We start from the raw sequence: 19,335 nt of genomic DNA, 5'->3' as shown, positions 1-19,335 counted from the left end.
TTTACTTCATATGATATTATTAGTGTCCTTGTTTTAATTATAGAGAGTCAGAACTCTTAGCTCTCAGAGACCTTTGGGTAAACATCTATAATATAGAAATTCAAACTTCCCAAAGCCTATTAAGAATGTTATAAAATAAAATTATAACCAAGGTATAACCCAATAAAATCCAGTTAAATGTTAAAATCAATACGTAGAAAATGAGTTAGATTTTATACTCTACAAGCAGTTCCAGAACAAGTAGAAATATTTTCTACAGAAGCATTATTTCGTGGAGGGGGTATGTGGTGGAAAAAGAAAAGTTTTCCTATTCAAATTAGTTTTTAAAATGCTAGATTCAAACAAAGGTTGGCAACTACTGCAGTATGTTTCGAATATAGGGGAAAAAAGCTTACAGATTCACTCACACTAAGGTTATGATCAACGCTCCTCCCCCAGTCATGACCATTCTAGGTACTTCCTTGGAGCATTTTAAGAACAAGTATTCCTGAGAAATGCCAGTCTAAATTCAAATAAGGAGAACTTCAATATTTGGAATGTTTTCTTTTGAGCATTCAAAGGGACCATAAAGATTAAACATACAGTATAAAAACCAATCAATTTAGCAATGCATTATTACTATTATGTCTATTTCTCTGCTCATTATTGCCCCTTTATTGACTATCAAGACACCCAGAAGGAAAAATAAAATCCAACCACTGAGAGAAATACATGCACAGGATGAGCTGATGTTTAATTACGATGGTCATTTTCTAGGGTTTTGGATAGACTTGGCAGTACATCAGGTAGTGATTACGGTTTAAGTTATTGTTTTTCCTTGAGGAATCTACCCTTATGATTCAAAACAAGATTGTCTCAGGACTGAACAGTGTGCACTCATTTCAGTTACACTTTTTCAGCTCTTCATAAATCTTTTCATACTCTAAACCATTTGGAAGATAATGGCTCCATATACTCAGGAAAAGCAAAGTGACATATCTCTGAATAATTAACATTTTTATTCAGCTTGGGAAGTAAAACATTAGATTGGAGGTTTTAGTTATCCCTCTGATGAATTAAACTATTTGATTATTCAATTCCTCTCCTAAGGTGTATGTTCTTGGCTGCAGAAAAGTTCAAAAAATGGTATAGTTTTATCCTTTAAGGTATAGTTTTTCCCTTGCCAATCCACTACCAACCCAAGCTTAGTGTCACTCCCTCCCTTTACATCTCTCCTACTCATTTGGTCCTTAGCATATGCAACTTTTTATAATTTATTTTTGGTTTAAAGCACACACAGACCTATGAAAGTTGGGTGGTAGAATGGAAAGAAGTTGAGCTTAGCAAATAAACAGACCAAGTTTCAATTTGCCTTTAAGTAAATTAAGTCTTCTAAGCCTTAATTTCTTCATGTGAAAATGAAAGTAAATTGAAACAGCCAGGGTATTCGGGCTATGCATAAGAGGATACTATTACTTAATGGCTTAAACATTAAGCAATTTACTACCTCACACAGCAAGAAGTCCAGAAGCAGAGTGGTTGAGGGTTGATTAAATCAGGAGTTCATTGATGTCATCAGAGACCCAGATGCTTTCTATCTTTTTGCTCCTTTTATGGTTTCTTTTCCTTTTTTTTTTTTTTTTTTAAATATTTATTTATTTATTTTGGCTGTGCTGGGTCTTAGTTGCGGTATGCTGGATCTTCCTTGCAGCATGTGGGATCTTTACTTGTGGTATGTGGGATCTTTTAGTTGCAGCATGCAGACTTCTTAGTTGCAGCATGCATGCGGGATCTAGTTTCCGGACCAAGGATCAAACCCAGGCCCCCTGCATTGGGAACATGGAGTTTTAACCACTGGACCACCAGGGAAGTCGCATCCTCTTATTGTTTCAAGATGACTGTGCACCCTGAGCATTGCCTCCATAAGAAATAAGCTCCACATGTGGCCCAGGGAACATCCGCATCTTGTGGCCCTTTGTATGAGTGAGGTTTTCCCCAACCCACCCAGCAGACTTTCCTTTACACCCTATTAGATGTAGCCCAGAGTTACAGCAAACAGCAATGCCCTACAATAAGTACTAACATGGACCACAGAACCACTGTGACTGGCTGAGAAGAATTAAGATTTATCCCAGGGCTGGAGAGGGGACCCTGAAGCATATCAGAACCTAAATAGATTATTCTGTTGGCAAGGAAAAAGAGAAAGAAATGACAGCCAGAAGTGTAATAGTGCAGTGAGGGTGTAAACTCCCTGGCAGGTAAGAGCCTTCTCCTTTGTTTATACTTGCCTCTTTACCTAAATGGTAAGGTAAGGAAGATGTCTTGTGTCATTTTTGTATCCAAAGCAACCAGTATTTTGCCTCCCACAGAGAATATTTGACAATATGCATATACCCTAGTTATGAGGCTCCTGTAACAGTAAGGCATATGCTTAAAGTTCTTTTCCCACTTGCCTAAGCCATCCCATGGCAATTGGATCTACGTTCAAAAGAGGTTCATTGGTGTTAAACCATAATGGAAAAGAATATAAAAAAGAATGTGTGTGTGTGTGTGTGTGTGTGTGTGTGTGTATATAAACTGAATCACTTTGCTGTGCAGCAGAAATTAACACAACATGGTAAATCAACTATACTTCAATTAAAAAAAAAAAAAAAAAGACCTTCATGGCCTTACTGGGGCAGCAGACAGATAATGTAGAAGAGAGAGATCAGATCAAACTGATGGCCCTAGAGACGGTCAAGATGAACAATACATCCTCCGTATTTTGGACAGTTCCCTCAAGTGTAGCTGTTGGTTTCACAGCATTGAAAGCAAGAAGAAATGGTTCCCATATCCATTTATTGAAGGAGACAGTGTTTATTGAAGAAAGCCACTGAATTAACAAAAGTTTCACAATCTGGAAACTTCTTACCCTGAAGATTGAAGAGAAGACAATAAATAACGATAAATATAAATATAAGCAATTAATCATCACACTCCACAAGATGAGAAATTTCTCAGAAGTTTGTGTTAATAGATGGATTGTTATTTTCAATTTTCTGGTCTCTTCCATTCATGGATGCCTTGGGTAATCTGAGACAAAGCTCAAGGGAATGAAGCCACCTGCCCAAAATGAATGCAGTCAAGTGAGAAGTTTCAGAGTTCTGACTCGGGGCAGTATTATGAATTAATCTGAGATGGAGATTCAGCTCCAAAGTTCAATCATAGGCTTGTAATGTACTCCAGAGGGTGTTCACAGCCAGGCAGAGATAATGCCTGATACTAGTTTCAGAAACAACAAGGGTTGAGGGACTCATGACATATCATTAATCCCAACCTGTGGCCATCCCCTGGCCCCAGAAGCTTTATTTATTGGATCTAATCAAATGGAAATATAATGGTTGGATGGGATATAATAATGAGGATTTAGGAATTTTAGGGAAGAAAAATAAACCAGCTTTGAGGCTTTAAGCAGAAAAGGAGAGAGTAGTGGCAAATATTAATTCACATATTTGGAAAAAATCTCCATAAATGAAGGAAAACATACAGAAAACCTAATATGCATTCCAAGCAATAGGACAGTTATGGATAAATATGTGTTTCCTAATGCTTTCTTTGGAAAATTTCCTTTTCTAATACAGATTATTTACTTTAATATTGAACAAATTTACCTTAGAGGAATTATTTTGGGCTTAGATGTTGGACAATAAACACAACACAGGCACACATGCACACACACACAAACACATATACACCCTCCTCCCCCATTCTTTTTCTTTTCAGAATCATTTCCATCTCTAACCCCATGCCTTTCCATGTCTTTCAAAACATTAACTAATGAACATTCAAAAAGTACATCAAATTGCTTCTATTCTATATATATATAATATATATATTGCAAGCAAATCCAAATAAATGTTTCTGGAAACTTCTTGAATCTTTTATGACAGAACACTCTAGTGTGGATTAGGTATTTTTCTACCTTCAATTTATCATTAGATTGAAGCAACTTATTTACTGGCAACTTGTTTACTGGCAACTCCCTTACAGAAGTTAGTAACACTTAACAGAATATTAATGAAATTACACATTATTGAATATAGTCAGTAATACACTTAAACAATTTCCTAGGTAGTACACAAGAAAATCTGCTCCACTCTTGAATAGCTGTGCAGTGGTCTGAAGGAGCTAGCATTTTTAAAGAATTAACCTGATAATTGTTAGAATTCTTCACTTCTTTAGCTAAAGTAGCCCTCCTTTAATTTTAGGCATAACATATAAATGATCATCTTTTCCCCTTCACTACCACTCTCCATTTTTCCTTTATGCAGCAAAGACCTTTATTACAACAAACTTTGAAGCAATTTTAAATGGCAAATTGATTATCTAGCATCAGGAACTTTCTAGATTATTTTGTCAGCATTTCTGCTTTTGCCAATATTTGTGTATTTAAAATGTCCTATTTTTTCCAGTAAAGAAAAGTGATTATTCAAACCTACTTAATCAGACTTTCAGTGCATTTACTAGGGCTCTATAGAACCAAAAAATGTCACCCTTTTGTTATGCTGATATCGGATGTTGTGACATGCATATAAAAATAAAATTAAGCCAATAGGTTTAATCCCATTTTCTTTGCCCTGTGTGTCTCCACTGGACAGATCTTGTCCATTTCAAGTCATTTTGACAGTTTCCATCAATATGTCATCTTTTAAATGACTGCTAAAAAAAAATGATGGAAGCTTATAGCGTATAAGTCACAGAAAATCTTTAATAAGGAAAACCAAAAACTTCCATTTGTGTGTTTGATGTTGGGCTTGTCTCAAAACTTATTTATTATTAATCTTTTAAAAATAATTTATCAAGGGAATTCCCTGGCTGTGCAGTGGTCAGGACTGAGAGCTTTCACCGCCGTGGCCCAGGTTCAATCCTTGGTCAGGGAACTAAGGTCCTGAAAGCCACATGATGCAGCCAAAATAATAATAATAATAATAACTTATCAAAAAATTAGTACCTTCCTTTGACTTTTTTTTTTTTTTTTTTTTTTTGCTGTATGCGGGCCTCTCACTGCTGTGGCCTCTCCCGTTGCGGAGCACAGGCTCCGGACGCGCAGGCTCAGCGGCCATGGCTCACGGGCTTAGTTGCTCCGCGGCATGTGGGATCTTCCCCGACCAGGGCACGAACCCGTGACCCCTGCATCGGCAGGCGGATTCTCAACCACTGCGCCACCAGGGAAGCCCCTTTGACTTCTTAAATGAAACAGTTTGGCTTCTCTTTCCGCCCTCAGATTTCTTGGGTGCCTTGATTATTACAATTCTTATCACTTTACTAGAGGATTTCAGTTCTGCTTCCAAAGGTTTTTAATTTTGATAGGTTTTATCTGTTTTCTTCCTTTGCTACTTGTGCTTTTGGTATCATATCTATGAAACCATTGCCTAATTTAAGTCACAAAGATTTACCTCTACATTATCTTCTAAGAGTTTCATAATTTTAGCTCTTACAGTTAGGAGCTTAATTGATTTCAAGTTATTTTTATTTTAATGTGATGTGGTAGGGATCCAACTTCATTATTTTCCGTTTAGCAATCCAGTTGTCCCAGCACCATTTCTTGAAAAGACGATTTTCTGCAATGAATTGTTTTGGCACCCTTGTTGTAAGTCAATAAATGTGAGGGTTTATCTCTGGGGGTCTCAGTTCTATTTCATTGATCTATGTGTCTAATCTTATGCCAGTACCATGCTGTCTTTTTTTTTTTTTTAACATCTTTATTGGAGTATAATTGCTTTACAATCGTGTGTTAGTTTCTGCTTTATAACAAAGTGAATCAGCTATACATATACATATATCCCCATATCTCCTCCCTCTTGCGTCTCCCTCCCACCCTCCCTATCCCACCCCTCTAGGTGGTCACAAAGCACCAAGCTGATCTCCCTGTGCTATGCGACTGCTTCCCACTAGCTATCTATTTTATATTTGGTAGTGTATATATGTCAGTGCTGCTCTCTCACTTCGTCCCAGTTTACCCTTCCCCCTTCCTGTGTCCTCAAGTCCATTCTTTACATCTGCGTCTTTATTCCTGTCCTGTCCCTAGGTTCATCAGAACCTTGTTTTTTTAGATTCCATATATATGACCACACTGTCTTGATCACTGGAGCTTTGTATCTATGTTTTGAAACTGGGAAGTGTGACTCTTCCAACTTTTTCCTTATTTTATAAGATCATTTTGGCTATTCTGAGTCCTTTAAATTTCCATATGAATTTTGGGATCAGCTTGTCAATTTGTGCAAAAAAAGGCCAGATATGATTTTGATAGGAATTAAATTTGTAAATCAATTTGGGTAGTAGTGCCATCTTAACAATTTTGAGTCTTCTGCTCCATGAACATGGGATGTCTTTTCATTTACTTAGGTCTTGTTTACTTTCTTTAACAGTGTCTTGTAATTATAAGTTTTATACTTCATTTGTCAAATTTAAATTTATTCCTACACATTTATTTCACTTTTGCAAAGAGAATATTTAGCTATCCTAAGCATTTGTGCCTTGGACAAACATGACAGAAGGTTTGACTTATATAATAAAATAGCCTGTCAACAATACCCCTTCATAGGGAGGGTCAGAATTAAAAGACTGAGTTTTTGAAGTCTTCCACTTACCAGCCTTGGAAACTTGGGCAAATAAAATGCTCTATGCCATTTTCATTATCAGAAAATAAGCATTTAAAAGTAAAGGTAGTTATACCAGGTAGATTTTTATGAAGATTAAATGTAGTAATATACGTAAAGTCCAAAGAACTATAATTGGCACATGGTAAGCAGTTAATAAACATGAGTTATTGTTATTGTTACAATGCTCTCCTCCTTCTATTCTCTCTTCCCCAAACCACTGCTAGGGAGCCACAATTCCATTTGGGATTGTGCCACTACCTTCTGGTATGTTGAGGCAGAAGAAAGAGTGAGAACTGCTCAAGGTCTTGAACTCTTTGTTTTCCCATTGTTGACGAGCTTTTCTAGGAAGGCACCAGTGTCTTCCTTGCTTTGTGGAAGTCTGAGCTTCATTTCGTTGGTGTTTTACAGCTGGCCAGCTGGCTGGAAACTCCTCCGTCGAGATGTATCGCCAAGTGCTCCTGTCTGGTTGTCGCTGTGTGGAGTTGGACTGCTGGAAGGGACGGACCGCAGAAGAGGAGCCAGTCATCACCCATGGGTTCACCATGACCACGGAGATATCCTTCAAGGTAGAGTGAATGAATATTGCTGAGAGAGGAAGCTGGGGAGACCTGACACCTTTTTAGGTAAAGCCTGCTAAGGTAGAAAGTCCCAGTGGTCCCAATTAAGTCCATAGGCTATTAATCATCTTTGCAATTTCAGAGACTAAAATTTAGCAATTTATCCATGATTAACTGGCATCAGGTGAACTGCTAACCAAAATCTAAAGAAACTGTCTTATTAAAGGAAATATCCATTTATTTGTCTATTTAATAAAACTCATTCTTTTTATTGCATTTTATCATTGTGAAATATAATATACATAAAGAATGCATGCAACTTATTCATACAGTTTAACCAATGGATATAAAGTGTACACCCATGTATTTACCACCCAAAGCAAGAAGTAGAAAATTACTGGCACCCCAGAAACACCCATGTACCTATTTCCATTATAATGACCTCCTTACCTCCAGAGATGACCACTTTCCTGACCATTATAGTGATCACTATTTTGCTTTTCTTCAGATTTGTACTTGTTTATGTGCAGCTCTGAACAATGTAGCTTCACCACTGTTTTAACTTGATATAAGTGGATTCATGCTGTAGTATGCATTATTTTGTGTTGTGCTTTTTGAACTCTATGTTCTTTGGGAGATTCAACAATATTATTGCATGTTTCTCTAGCTTCTTTGCTTTCTTGATGATGATGATATTAATCACCACTACTTAATTATTACATACTATTCCATTCCATGGAATATTATATAATAGTCAATATAGGAGATTGACTATTATAACCAGCTTTTGACACATTGATACCTATCAGTCAAAGACACCTAGGAATACACCAGTGGTCAAAGTTGGCTTTACTGGCTTATGCAACAAGGGAGTACACATGTCATGGGGAACTGTGTTTGTCAGTAAAATTGTATTAGACAGGATTTACAGGATTTGGCGTTTATTAGGTGATTTGGGTGAGGGTTCAAGGAGACAGGGTTCTGCTATAGGTTGGATGCTGTCAGTAAGCAGAAATAATCGTACGATTGGGTATCCTGATAAATCCTATATAGGAGGCAAGACTAAAGTGGTAATTGATAAAGAAGCATCAACTACTCTTATTAGTGAGGAAGGAGGGTATATTTGGTCATCTCCCTTCTCTCTCCACCCAAGGTTCCATCCTACACCATAAAGAGCCTAACATTCATGCATATGGACACCCAAGCCCAAATATCCACGTTCTATTCACATTCCCTGCAAAGAGCCCTCCGCAGGAGCTTGGGGTCATTTGGGCTGGGGAAATCTGGCATCCTAGGTAACTAGAGAGATATCTAGAAAGAGGATATGTGGGCTTTTGGGGGACATGTTCTCCTGACTGACTCAGGCTTCTCATCTCTTTGGAAGGGATCAGTAAAGAAGGGCCAGAGGATAACTCTAGAGCACAGGGTCCCAAGGCATGAGCCCCATTACCTGGGTTACTTGGGTCTCAGGGCAGAACTGGCTCTGGGTCACTAACTCTTGCCCTAAGTAGCAAAGGAAACAGAGCTCAAGTGGGTGGTAGGGAAGGTGGAGTGGGGAGAAGGCCATTGAAAATGGGGAGGTCGGAGTGCTGAGAAGCCAGAATATTAGATGAGTTAGATGTTAACATCACCAAGACTGGTGACAAAGCTTTGGATGAAGAAAAAGTGAGCCACTTGCCAAAGTCTTTGCTACATTCAGTAGATGGCAGAAGTGAAGAAGTGGTAAAAGCTGGTTTGGCTGCTGCATGAAAACTAGGTTTGGTTTGTTTTTGTTTTAAGATAAGAAGATTGAAATGTAAGATTTCAGAAGTAGCATTGGGAGCAAAAATTTTTCCAATATCCAGCTTTTAGCCCTGGAGCACTTGGGATGTGATAAAATAAACATCTGTCTTTTGAGAGGGCAGCAAAAAGAAGCAAGATTTTCAAGGGATAGCCAGGTTTCAGTTTAGACAAATGAATTGCCTGATCAAAGGTACTTTACTTGACAGCAATAAAAATGTGTTCAGAAGGAATATTAGCACCTTAAAATATATTTACTATGTTGTGAAGTTGACTTTTCATGATTTCTGAAACTTAGGCTATTACATAGCAATTAGTGAAAAATAGCACCCTTTATTAAATTTTACAACAAAGTTTAATATGGGGTTGACCTTAAATCTGATCAAAATCTTTGTATCTACTTCTGAATTTGAGCACTCTTAATGTCATTGGTTTTTCTTTAATGGAAAATCAATGGGTTTCTGTTCCATTTCCATAGTCCCCCACCTTCCCAGCTCTTGCCATGGTCCCTCGTCAGCTAAGATACCAGCCCTAACCTGTTGGGCTCTTTTAAAAAAGTGGGGAACACATCACGACCCTTGTGTGGAGTGGATGCAATTTGTGCTCATCTGTCTGTTGATGGATGGACAGGGTCCTGGAAAGGGAGACAGCACATCCTGATGGAGCCATTGCTGAGCTAGGGGACCGATGGCCTTGTGCACACACCCACTGCCAGGAGGGCCACCCACACACCGCCCCCCCACCATCCCCTCAAAAGGCCCTGTGAGGAGCAATTATATTTTCTTAAACATTTATAATCCTCGAGGTTCTTTGATTTCCTTTGGGGGAAGGGGAGACTGTGGGGTGGGGGGGAGAGATAAAGCACATTCCAAGCACATTCTAAGGCATATTTATTTTGTGTGAGGCATTGGCTTCTTGGCTTTGGCCATCAAGTCAGCTTAGAGTGATTCTCCCTGTGTACTCGACCGTACAAGTGGTCCTTCAATCAATCACATCTGTGATCCCAGAGTCATGGGCCAATTGAGCATCTATTCCTGGGCTCCGGAAGCACAACTTCCCACCACATACACACACTTGCTGACAGATTTAGGGACTGAAAGACTAAATCTAGCCCAGAATTCTGCTTCCTCTCTCTGCCTGCTGGAATTGGGGGTTGGGGGGCGTCCAAAAAAGAGCAGGAAACTCATCATCTTGTTGGATTGTTGGTACAGCTTTGCTTCCTGCTATTGTGCATTTGCAGGATAGATCTTTCTGGCAGAGATGTGGCTTGTGTGTGTGGTGGTGGTGGCGGTGGTGGTGGGTGGGGATGAGTGTGAGAACGAGAAATGCCAGGCTGTTTTGTGGACAAATACACAGAGCAGGAATTCTCTGCCTCGGGACTAGGACTAGAGTGAGGCAAGTGAAACATCTCTCATGCAAAATTTAAAATTTATTCTCACTGACGTATAAATGCGGACTTGGCACTCGAGATTGAGTGTCTCTTTAAATTTTGCACTTACATGCTTCACTTGCCTCACCCAAGTCCCAGCCCTCTCTGCCTGATTATCAGCAGGCAGTCTGCTTTTCCAGAAACTACTGTGTAAAATGACTTTGTAAGAAAGGATGAGAAGAGAAATGGGGGACAAAGGTCCATGTGATCTCTCTCCCCCACATCACCCCTTTCCCCCTCACTCACATGGCTGGGCTCTGTGCTGTCCCCTGACCGTGATAGGTAGGTCCTGCCTCACAGCCTTTGTAAGGTTGCCCTTCTGCCTGAAACACTCTTCCCCCAGGTATCTGCATGGCTCACCTCTTACCTCCTCGAAGCATTTCTCGAATGCCACCTTCTCAAGGAGGCCTCCTGGGACAGATTTAATACTGTGACCAGTACTCCCACACCCCTGATAGGCTCCCCACCACACCCCTGATTTATCCCTTCTATTTACCAAGAAGCACTTATCACCTTCTACCACTCTGCTTAATTTACTCAGTTATCATGTTCCTTCTTTATTGTCTGTGTCCTTCTGTCAATAAGAGCATTGAGCTCCACAAAAGACAGGGATCTTTGTTTTGTTCCCTGATCTGTCCCAAGCACTTTAAAAAGAATCTGGCATATAGTAGGTGCTCAATAAATTTTTAATGACTTTTTCCATCACCAGGAAAATAGACAAATTATAGTATAGCCTTCATTTTTAGTCTTTCTTGCCTCTGTTCATCAGATAAATGAATTTTGTCTTTCTCCGTTTTTGCTGTGAAATTCCATATATCGGTAGGTGGTGAAAAGATTCTCCCAATGTTTGCCAGTTTGGGCTGTCCTATAGATTTGGACCTGATCTTCACGGTGTGATTAGACTATATTCTATAGCCACAGTGTGTATTGCAGCAGCAACATAAACCAATTGTAAAAGTTCATCATTTTTACTGTGTGATCATAAACAGCCACACAGTTTATCTGCTCTGAGTCTATGTAATCTGGAAAGCTTCCATGCGATCTATGATAAATCCCCAAAAGCAAAAGTTCCTGTTGGCATTTACCACCTGTTTATTGTTGGGCCAAAATAAAAAGTTGTGTTCTGGGAAAGCAGACATGCTGTAATTCAGCCTCTTTATGGAAGACATTTTATTTTGCACTCTGGATTTATTTATTATATAGCCCATATATCGGCTCTTCACTTTCTTTGCCTCATTGCCTGAGCCTTTCCAACGGTCATGACATATAGCAATTCGCCACGTGGTCTGCAGACTCTCTGCTCCCACTCAATCTCCTCCTCCCCACACCGATCCCCACCCACCTTCTCCATCCCCGAGCTGCTCCTTTTTTCTCACCCCTCAGGCAGCTCCTTTGTAACCAGCAGTTGCATAAGATGGAAAACTGAGTAAAGTGATAAAATACATAATTAAAATATATTAAATTTGAGTATGTGGTTAGATGGAGCATTTCTGAAAATAAAGTGTCATTCTCTGAGAGAGTAATCATTTAGGATGCAATTTACCTGCCACATACATGCTCACATAAAATGGATATCCAAATACACCCTGCTGTTGTCTGTCAAGGATAAAAGATTTCAAGGGCAGTTTTTCCCCCTGGAGGTTAGGAACTGAGCCATATGGTTTATAGATTATTGGATCCAGTGTTAGAGGTCTCTGAAAAAATGATTTTGGCTTAATGAGAAGCAGTCGAGCAGTAAGGTACTTTCAAATCCGTTGTCCACTAAAGACAGCTTATGTGAAAGAACCAAACTTAAAACCTAGACGAGCCTTCTCATCCTCAGTGATCAGAAAGCTATGAAAAACCAAAGGGGAACTTCCAGAGTTTTCAGGTGCTCCCAACTAAAATTTTTAGATGCAATTCAGTAAATGTTTTCTTTAAGGGTTCCAAAAGCTTTCCTAAGCTGGTGACTAGTGTTGTGGTAGAGATGGGGAGAGAGAGGAGGGAGAGGCTGGGAAGGAAAGAGAGAAAGGAGACCATAGAAGTTTTGAATGCAGCTCTAGAGCTGACTGCCAGGGTTCCAGTACCAGCACTGACTGGCTGCAAGGCCAGGAGAAGCTCCCTTACAGGCCAAGCCTCTTGTTCTAAGCCATGTCTGTATATTAAGTAGGGTCGCTGAATGCTGTTGTTCTAAGCATTCAGTGAGCTTACTTAATATACAGACATGGTTTAGAACAATGCATGGCATGCAGTGAATACTCTATAAATGTTAACTACTGATATTATAATTGAAAAATTTTTAAAGCCACACTTTAACTTTCCTTCTAGAAATATAATGGTAGGGTATTATATATGCAAGGAGTAGTTAAGTCAGGGTAAGGGCAGGGAGTTGAATGAAGTCATTTGTAAAGCTGCCATGGTAGAGGATGTGGGTGACACCCAGACACAACCCCTGGCATCCACTGTACCTCTAGGAAGAGGCCAGAAGACCAAACCGTGTGGCAAATGAAAACACAGCCCAGCCTTGGTAAGAGGCCCAGTGGGAGCTGAGAAGAGTGTAACCAGTGAGCTTGGAGGCTTCATTGCAAACATGGGGTCCTTGGTCAAGTGCACAAGACCAAACATGTACAATGTCAGAGGTAGGAAAAGGGAAGAAATAGGATACATCAGACAAGAAAGTCTAGGAACCCCAGAACCCAGTGGCGGTTCAGGGCACACCAGCATCCCTGCTGTGGAAAGAGAGAACCCTACCCAGAGAGTTAGGAAGACAGGTAGGGGCACGAACTCTCTACAGGTGTCTGTAAGAGGAGGCCCAGAAAAACATGGACATTTCATTGGCTAAAGATAAAGAGACATAGGCCCTTGGGTTTTCACTCACCTTCAGGCCTGACTCTCACTGGCCCAAACGGTGATGGGGCGGGTCTACGATCAACGTTCATTATTAAGAGCAACTGGAGCAGTTTGCATATAGCCAAAGTTGTCAAAGACTAATTACACTATCATTTGAAAGACTTTTTTAGATTTAAGACTTGATCTAGATTGTAAATTTTGCCCACGAAATTATTAAAGTTAACCGGGCTATTGAGTATGGAATCAACATTCAAATTTCTATAATACAAAATTACATTTACCTTTGGTTACAGTCAAATTTTAAGATTTGCTTAGGCCAATGATCAGACCAGTCCAGGGTCTGACAACCTATCTTCTGCTGCCCACATTCAGCCTGTCACTTGCTATCATACATTCAGTTTTGTTGGAACATAGGCACATCCACATGTTTGCATATTATCTGTGGCCACTTTGGGGCTACAAAGGCAGAGTTGAATACTTGCCACAGAAACCATATAGACCACAAAGCCTAAAATACTCACCACCTGGCCCTTTATGGAAAAAATGTGCTGTCCTCTGAAAGAGTCAGTAGAGAAATAAATGGGAACACAAGTAGGCAGGTTGCATCTCTCTTCTATTAATGATTTTAAGAGTCCATTTATTCATTTGGAAATATTTAGTGAGCATCTAGAATGCTCCATAGTAGTTTCTACATCCTAGGGGCAGAGCAATGGAGAAAACTGAGTGCTTACCCTCAAAAAGCTTACATTCTAGTGTGGAGAAATAGACCAAAATAAACACACCATATGGCACGTGGAAATATCCCTTTAAGACAACGTTAATCAGTGTTGAAGGCAAAGAAGGGCTAGAGGTATGCTATTTTCAGCAGGATGGTAATGTGGCCTGGTAATGTGGCACTTAAGCAGAGATCACCACCCCTCAAAATTAAGGAAGTAAGCCTCGCTGTCAGATAAAAAGTATTCCTGAAAGAAGTAACAAGGATAAACAAAGAAATGAGAGATGAACAAAGAGATGAAGTAATGCTTGGTCTATTGGAGGGAAAGCAAGAATGTCAGTGGACTGTAGCAGTGTGAGCAATGGAAAAGAAGATGTATTTAGTGAGGTCGCAGGTGCGGGATCTGATAAAGAACTTGGATTTCACTCTGTGAAATTGGAGGCCATTGAAAGTTTACTCCAAAGGAATGGAATCGAAATCATCTGACTCATGTTTAGGAGCAATCACTCTGGCTGTGGTAGGCAGTACAGGAGGCAAACATAGAAGCAGCTAAAAGCTTTATTAGTCAGCCTCCACTAGGTTTTGCTGCAAAAACTAGAAACTCCAGAATCTCAGTGGTTTAGAACCACACAGGTTTATTTCTTGCTCAGGTTAGATGTTGACTGTTGCTGCTGTCTATTGTCTACAATTCTTACAGAAAGAACAGCCCCAATATTTGATATCACCAGGCTCACAGCAGTGGGGAAAGAAAGGTGGCAGAACCCAAGAAGGCTCTTGAAGACTCTGCTCAAAAGAACCACGTACCATTTCACATGCATTTCAGCAACCAAAACAAAACACAGAGCCATGCATATGGTCAACAGATCTCACAGGAAGGGTAGTGAATATGTGGGAATGACGACAGAATCTATCCCAGAAGTTACTGCAAGGGTTTTTGCGTCAGGATGATAGAGGTGGAGGTGCTGCTATGTGGTTAAATTCTGATTATATTTTGGACAGGATTACAGATGAATTGAAAGATGTTATAAGAGGAATCAAGAATGGCTCTCGTGTGTTTTTCCAGTAGCAAATAAAACAGGGCCAAATTTAGGAAATAAACAAAATCTAGCCCCCCTTTTCTCCCCATACTTACTACCCACTTCCTTTAGATATCTATTTGCAATTCAAAGTGACTCCGTTTTATACATATATACATTTTTTAAAATATTATTTTCCATTAGGGTTTATCCCAGCAGATTGGATACAGTTCCTTGTGCTATACAGTAGGACCTTATTGTTTATCCATTCTCTATATATAATAGTTTGTGTCTGCTAATCCCAAACTCCAATCCATCCCTCCCCCACCCACCTCCCCCTTGTCAGCCACAAGTCTGTTCTCTATGTCTATGAGTCTGTTTCTGTTTTGTAGATAGGTTCATTTGTGCCATATTTTAAATTCCACATGTAAGTGATATCATATGATATTTGTCTTTCTCTTTCTGACTTACTTAGTATGATAATCTCTAGTTGCATCCTATGTTGCTGCAAATGGCATTATTTTGTTCTTTTTTTATGGCTGAGTAATACCCCATAAAATATGTGCCACACCTTCTTTATCCATTCATCTGTTGATGGACATTTAGGTTGTTTCCATCTTTTGGCTACTGTGAATAGTGCTGTGCAGTTCTTTTGAGGGCTTTGATCTTAGTTGGTTAAGGTCATTAGCTGCATGGGAGTTACTGAAATGGTTAAGAGAATAAACTCTAGAGTCAGACAAACTTTCCTGGGGTTTCCTGGACTCTCCTCTCTGTGACCTTGGGCAAATTGGTTAATATCTCTGAGTTTCCATTTTATAATCTGTAAGATGACAGATAATATTTTCCTTAGGGAATGTTTATAGCAGGAGATAAGATCTGTATCTGGAATGCAAATGCTCATTTAATGGCAGCTCTAGTTTGTATTAGTTGGGTTTAGGGTGAATGGGGAGGCGGGTACCAGCAAGCTGAGTAACCTTAGTTGTTTTGAGAATATCTGCCCATCACAAGCTGTGTCCTTTACCTCCTCTCGCTGCATCCTTGCAACAGGCTTGTGGAATGAGGCTTATCACTCCTACTTTACAGGCCAGCAAGCCAAGTGCACATAGGCATTAAGTTATTTTTCTCAAAGTCACACAGCTTGTAAGGATAAGAAGGATTCAAACACAAGCCTGTTGGACTCCAAAGCCTGTACTCAAACAAATCAAATAAAGAGTTTAAAATCTGGGTGTTGCTTACTATTTATAGAGTACTTATTTTTGATGGTAACAACTATCATAAAGTATGAAAGGCAATCTGTGGATTCACTTTTAAGAAACGGTGAGTGATTCTTTTGCTCCATGCAGGCAAATCCTTCTTAGAGGATATATGCAAATGTAGTACAGAATGAGAAAGCCTTATTTATATTCTGGGGCTGGTGAAATAGTTTTCTGGCATGGATAGAAAGCAAACTATGAATTGTTTAAGGAAGGTAGAGAAGATAATGGAAAAGCCTCAGGCATAAGGAATCAGAGTGAAAATTCCTACTTGAGAAGATGTAAAGAATAAATGTAACTAAAAAAAAAAAATGGATGTGAAGCCACAGGAGTATTGGCATTGATATAATTAAAAACAAATGAGGGGCTTGCCTGGTGGCGCAGTGGTTGAGAGTCCGCCTGCCGATGCAGGGGACACGGGTTCGTGTCCTGGTCCGGGAAGATCCCACATGCCGCGGAGCGGCTGGGCCCGTGAGCCATGGCCACTGAGCCTGCGCGTCCAGAGCCTGTGCTCCGCAACAGGAGAGGCCACAGCAGTGAGAGGCACGTGTACCACAAAAAAAAAAAAAAAAAAAAAATTAAAAATAAAATAAATGAGATCATCCTTTAATACCAGTTCAATAAGGAAAACATTTTGAAAAACTAATGCCCAAAGCTGGTGAATATTCATTGAAATCTGGTCCTTCATATATTACTCTAGGCAATCTAAGATGAAAAGTAATTTGGAGAAACACAGGAGACTGTAAAAATATTCCTATTCTTTAATTTAATAATTCCCCTTCTAAGAATTCATTCCCTGAAAATAATTCAAAATATCAGGGAAAAATACGAAGTGGTTCTTTGGAGAATTATTTGAATGATAGCTCTTAAAATATGTCTGTCCAACAATGGGTAATGGTTAAATCAGTTATGATATTGCCACTTGCTAGAATTTTATACAGATACTAAAACTATGACCTATACATTTTTACTAAATACAGATTGAGGAACGGAGTACAGACACATGTTACAGCATGGATGAACCCTGAAAGCAGGCTCACTGAAAGATGCCAGACATAAAAGGCCACATATTGTATGATTCCATTTATTTGAAATGTTAGGAGTAAGCAAATCTATGGAGACAGAAGGTAGATTAGTGGTTGCCTAGGTCTGAGTCTGTGTGGTGGGGTTGGGGAAATGGGGAGTGACTGTTAATGGGGACAAGGCTTTTGGGGGGGGGTGATAAAAATGTCCTAACTTAGACTGGGGTGATGGTTACACAACCCTGTGAATATTAAAAACCATTTAGCTGTACACTTTAAATGGGTGAATTATATCTCTTAACGATGTTTAAAACTACAAATAGAGTATTTACTGTAATTAAAACTAAGTTATACAGATATATGAAAAACAAACTAGAAGTAAATATAACCAAGTGCCAGCAGTGGTTTGATTCAAAGGGTGAATTTGTGGGTGTAAAATGTTGCCTTCTCTTGTCCAAAATTTTTATAATGTGATCTGATTTCTTTCATTATTTTAAAAAAAGTAGATATAATTGCAAAAGAGGAGAACCATTCACCCTCACAGTAATGACTCCCCCTCCACCCAAATCCAGTTTTCTTTCTTTTATCTTCCTAAATCAAGAGTAAGAAAATTTATAATCCAGCAGCCTGCAAACCGCTTCTAGCCATTTTAGGCCATTTGATACAATTCTATGAATGAAAAAGACAGTGATATTAAAGGGTGGAACCCAAAAGAAAAAGCTATACACATTAAAATTCTGGCTTATTGAATATAGGTGTTCTCATTTTTAGGAAGTGATAGAAGCCATTGCTGAGTGTGCATTTAAGACTTCACCTTTTCCAATTCTGCTTTCATTTGAGAACCACGTGGATTCGTAAGTATTCAGCACATTCAATAGGGAGTCTTTTCCCCAAATAGGGCATGTTTAGTCATTGTTCATCAGATTTAAGATTATTTGACGTTACTAATGATGTTCCTCAATTATGCTATATATTAAATGGCATGTGTTCATCTGTATATAATGGAAATCATTCATTCAAATCTCATTAACATTAAAAAGTTCCATTGGACTTGTGGAATCTATTTTCATGCCGTGGTAGGATTTAAATTAAGGACTATTCCTCTATTTACAATGCAGTGAAACCCATTTCCTTGTATAACAGGTGTGTCTATTTCAGGGGACCACTTTTATAATCCTCCTTTGTTTTCTTCTTCTATTGTGTGCAGATTTATAGTCAGTTTTACTACCCTAAAATGGCCAGTTCTGTACATGCTGGAGCTGGTGCAGAGAAAGCTAAATAAATTAAAGAAATTCTATTCTGCCACTTTGAACTTACATAGAACTCAGACCACCAAATTCTCCCTCCTTCCTGTTTTCGTTGGTTTCCCGTTTGTTAGTATTTGTAAGTATTTTCCTGTTTCAAAATAGCCTGCACTTTTTGCTGAGCTACACAAACAATAGGTAATTTTGACTTAACTCTTATACTCATTTTATGACAAAGGATCAGAGTAAGACACATCTACGTCAGACACATGGATGTTAGTTTATCATATAGTTATTCAATCTAAAGAGCCTCAACATGAAAGATTCTCATCTATTACTGAGTCAATATTCAAGAAACTAAAATTCTAGTCCCTGGAATTAATGTCTGAAGAGTATGTTGTAGTGACCATCACAGCTCAAAAGAGCATTTGGGAAGCCCTTTGTTTCATTCAACCACCTAAGCCAGTTTTCTCAACTAAAAGCCTACAACACCTATCCTAAGTTGGCTCACAAGTTCCTTAGATCCTTTTTTATCCTCCTTCCTATCAAAAATCTTTCCCAGGTCACTGATTCCCTTTATCCAACTAATTTGCAACACATGCTTCAATTCACTAATTCTTAAAGGATTTACTAAACCTTAAAGAACCAGTTAGGTAGTGACCAAATTTCAGCTTGCGGAATATCAAAGTAGTTCAATGTGATCATTTGTTAATGTATACGTGGAGAAAGACCTTATTTTGAAGTAACCAAATTATAACTATCTGTATTTCTAGTTTGCCCTCAGGAAATCCATACTACATTTACCAGCTCATGACTCTGTTTCATTAGGAAACAATCATACAGTGAATAATGTAATCATTTGGCATATAGT

General features: G+C 39.1%; 1 protein-coding gene across 3 annotated transcripts in view; it reads left to right on the top strand.

Annotated features, from left to right (window-relative positions):
• The window catches only part of PLCB1 (phospholipase C beta 1), a 694,965-nt gene that overhangs the window by 529,403 nt on the left and 146,227 nt on the right, over window positions 1–19,335 (top strand). For all 3 annotated transcript variants that reach the window (XM_059039231.2, XM_059039234.2, XM_059039236.2), the window contains exons 11-12: window positions 7,029–7,186; window positions 17,992–18,074. In XM_059039231.2, coding sequence (XP_058895214.1) covers window positions 7,029–7,186; window positions 17,992–18,074 — 241 coding nt within the window. The remainder of the gene's footprint in view (window positions 1–7,028; window positions 7,187–17,991; window positions 18,075–19,335) is intronic.

Source organism: Kogia breviceps, chromosome 14 (assembly GCF_026419965.1).
Source record: "Kogia breviceps isolate mKogBre1 chromosome 14, mKogBre1 haplotype 1, whole genome shotgun sequence".
NCBI lineage: Eukaryota > Metazoa > Chordata > Mammalia > Artiodactyla > Physeteridae > Kogia > Kogia breviceps.
Note: the sequence above shows the minus strand (reverse complement) of the source record. Positions and strands in the feature narration are given on the sequence as shown.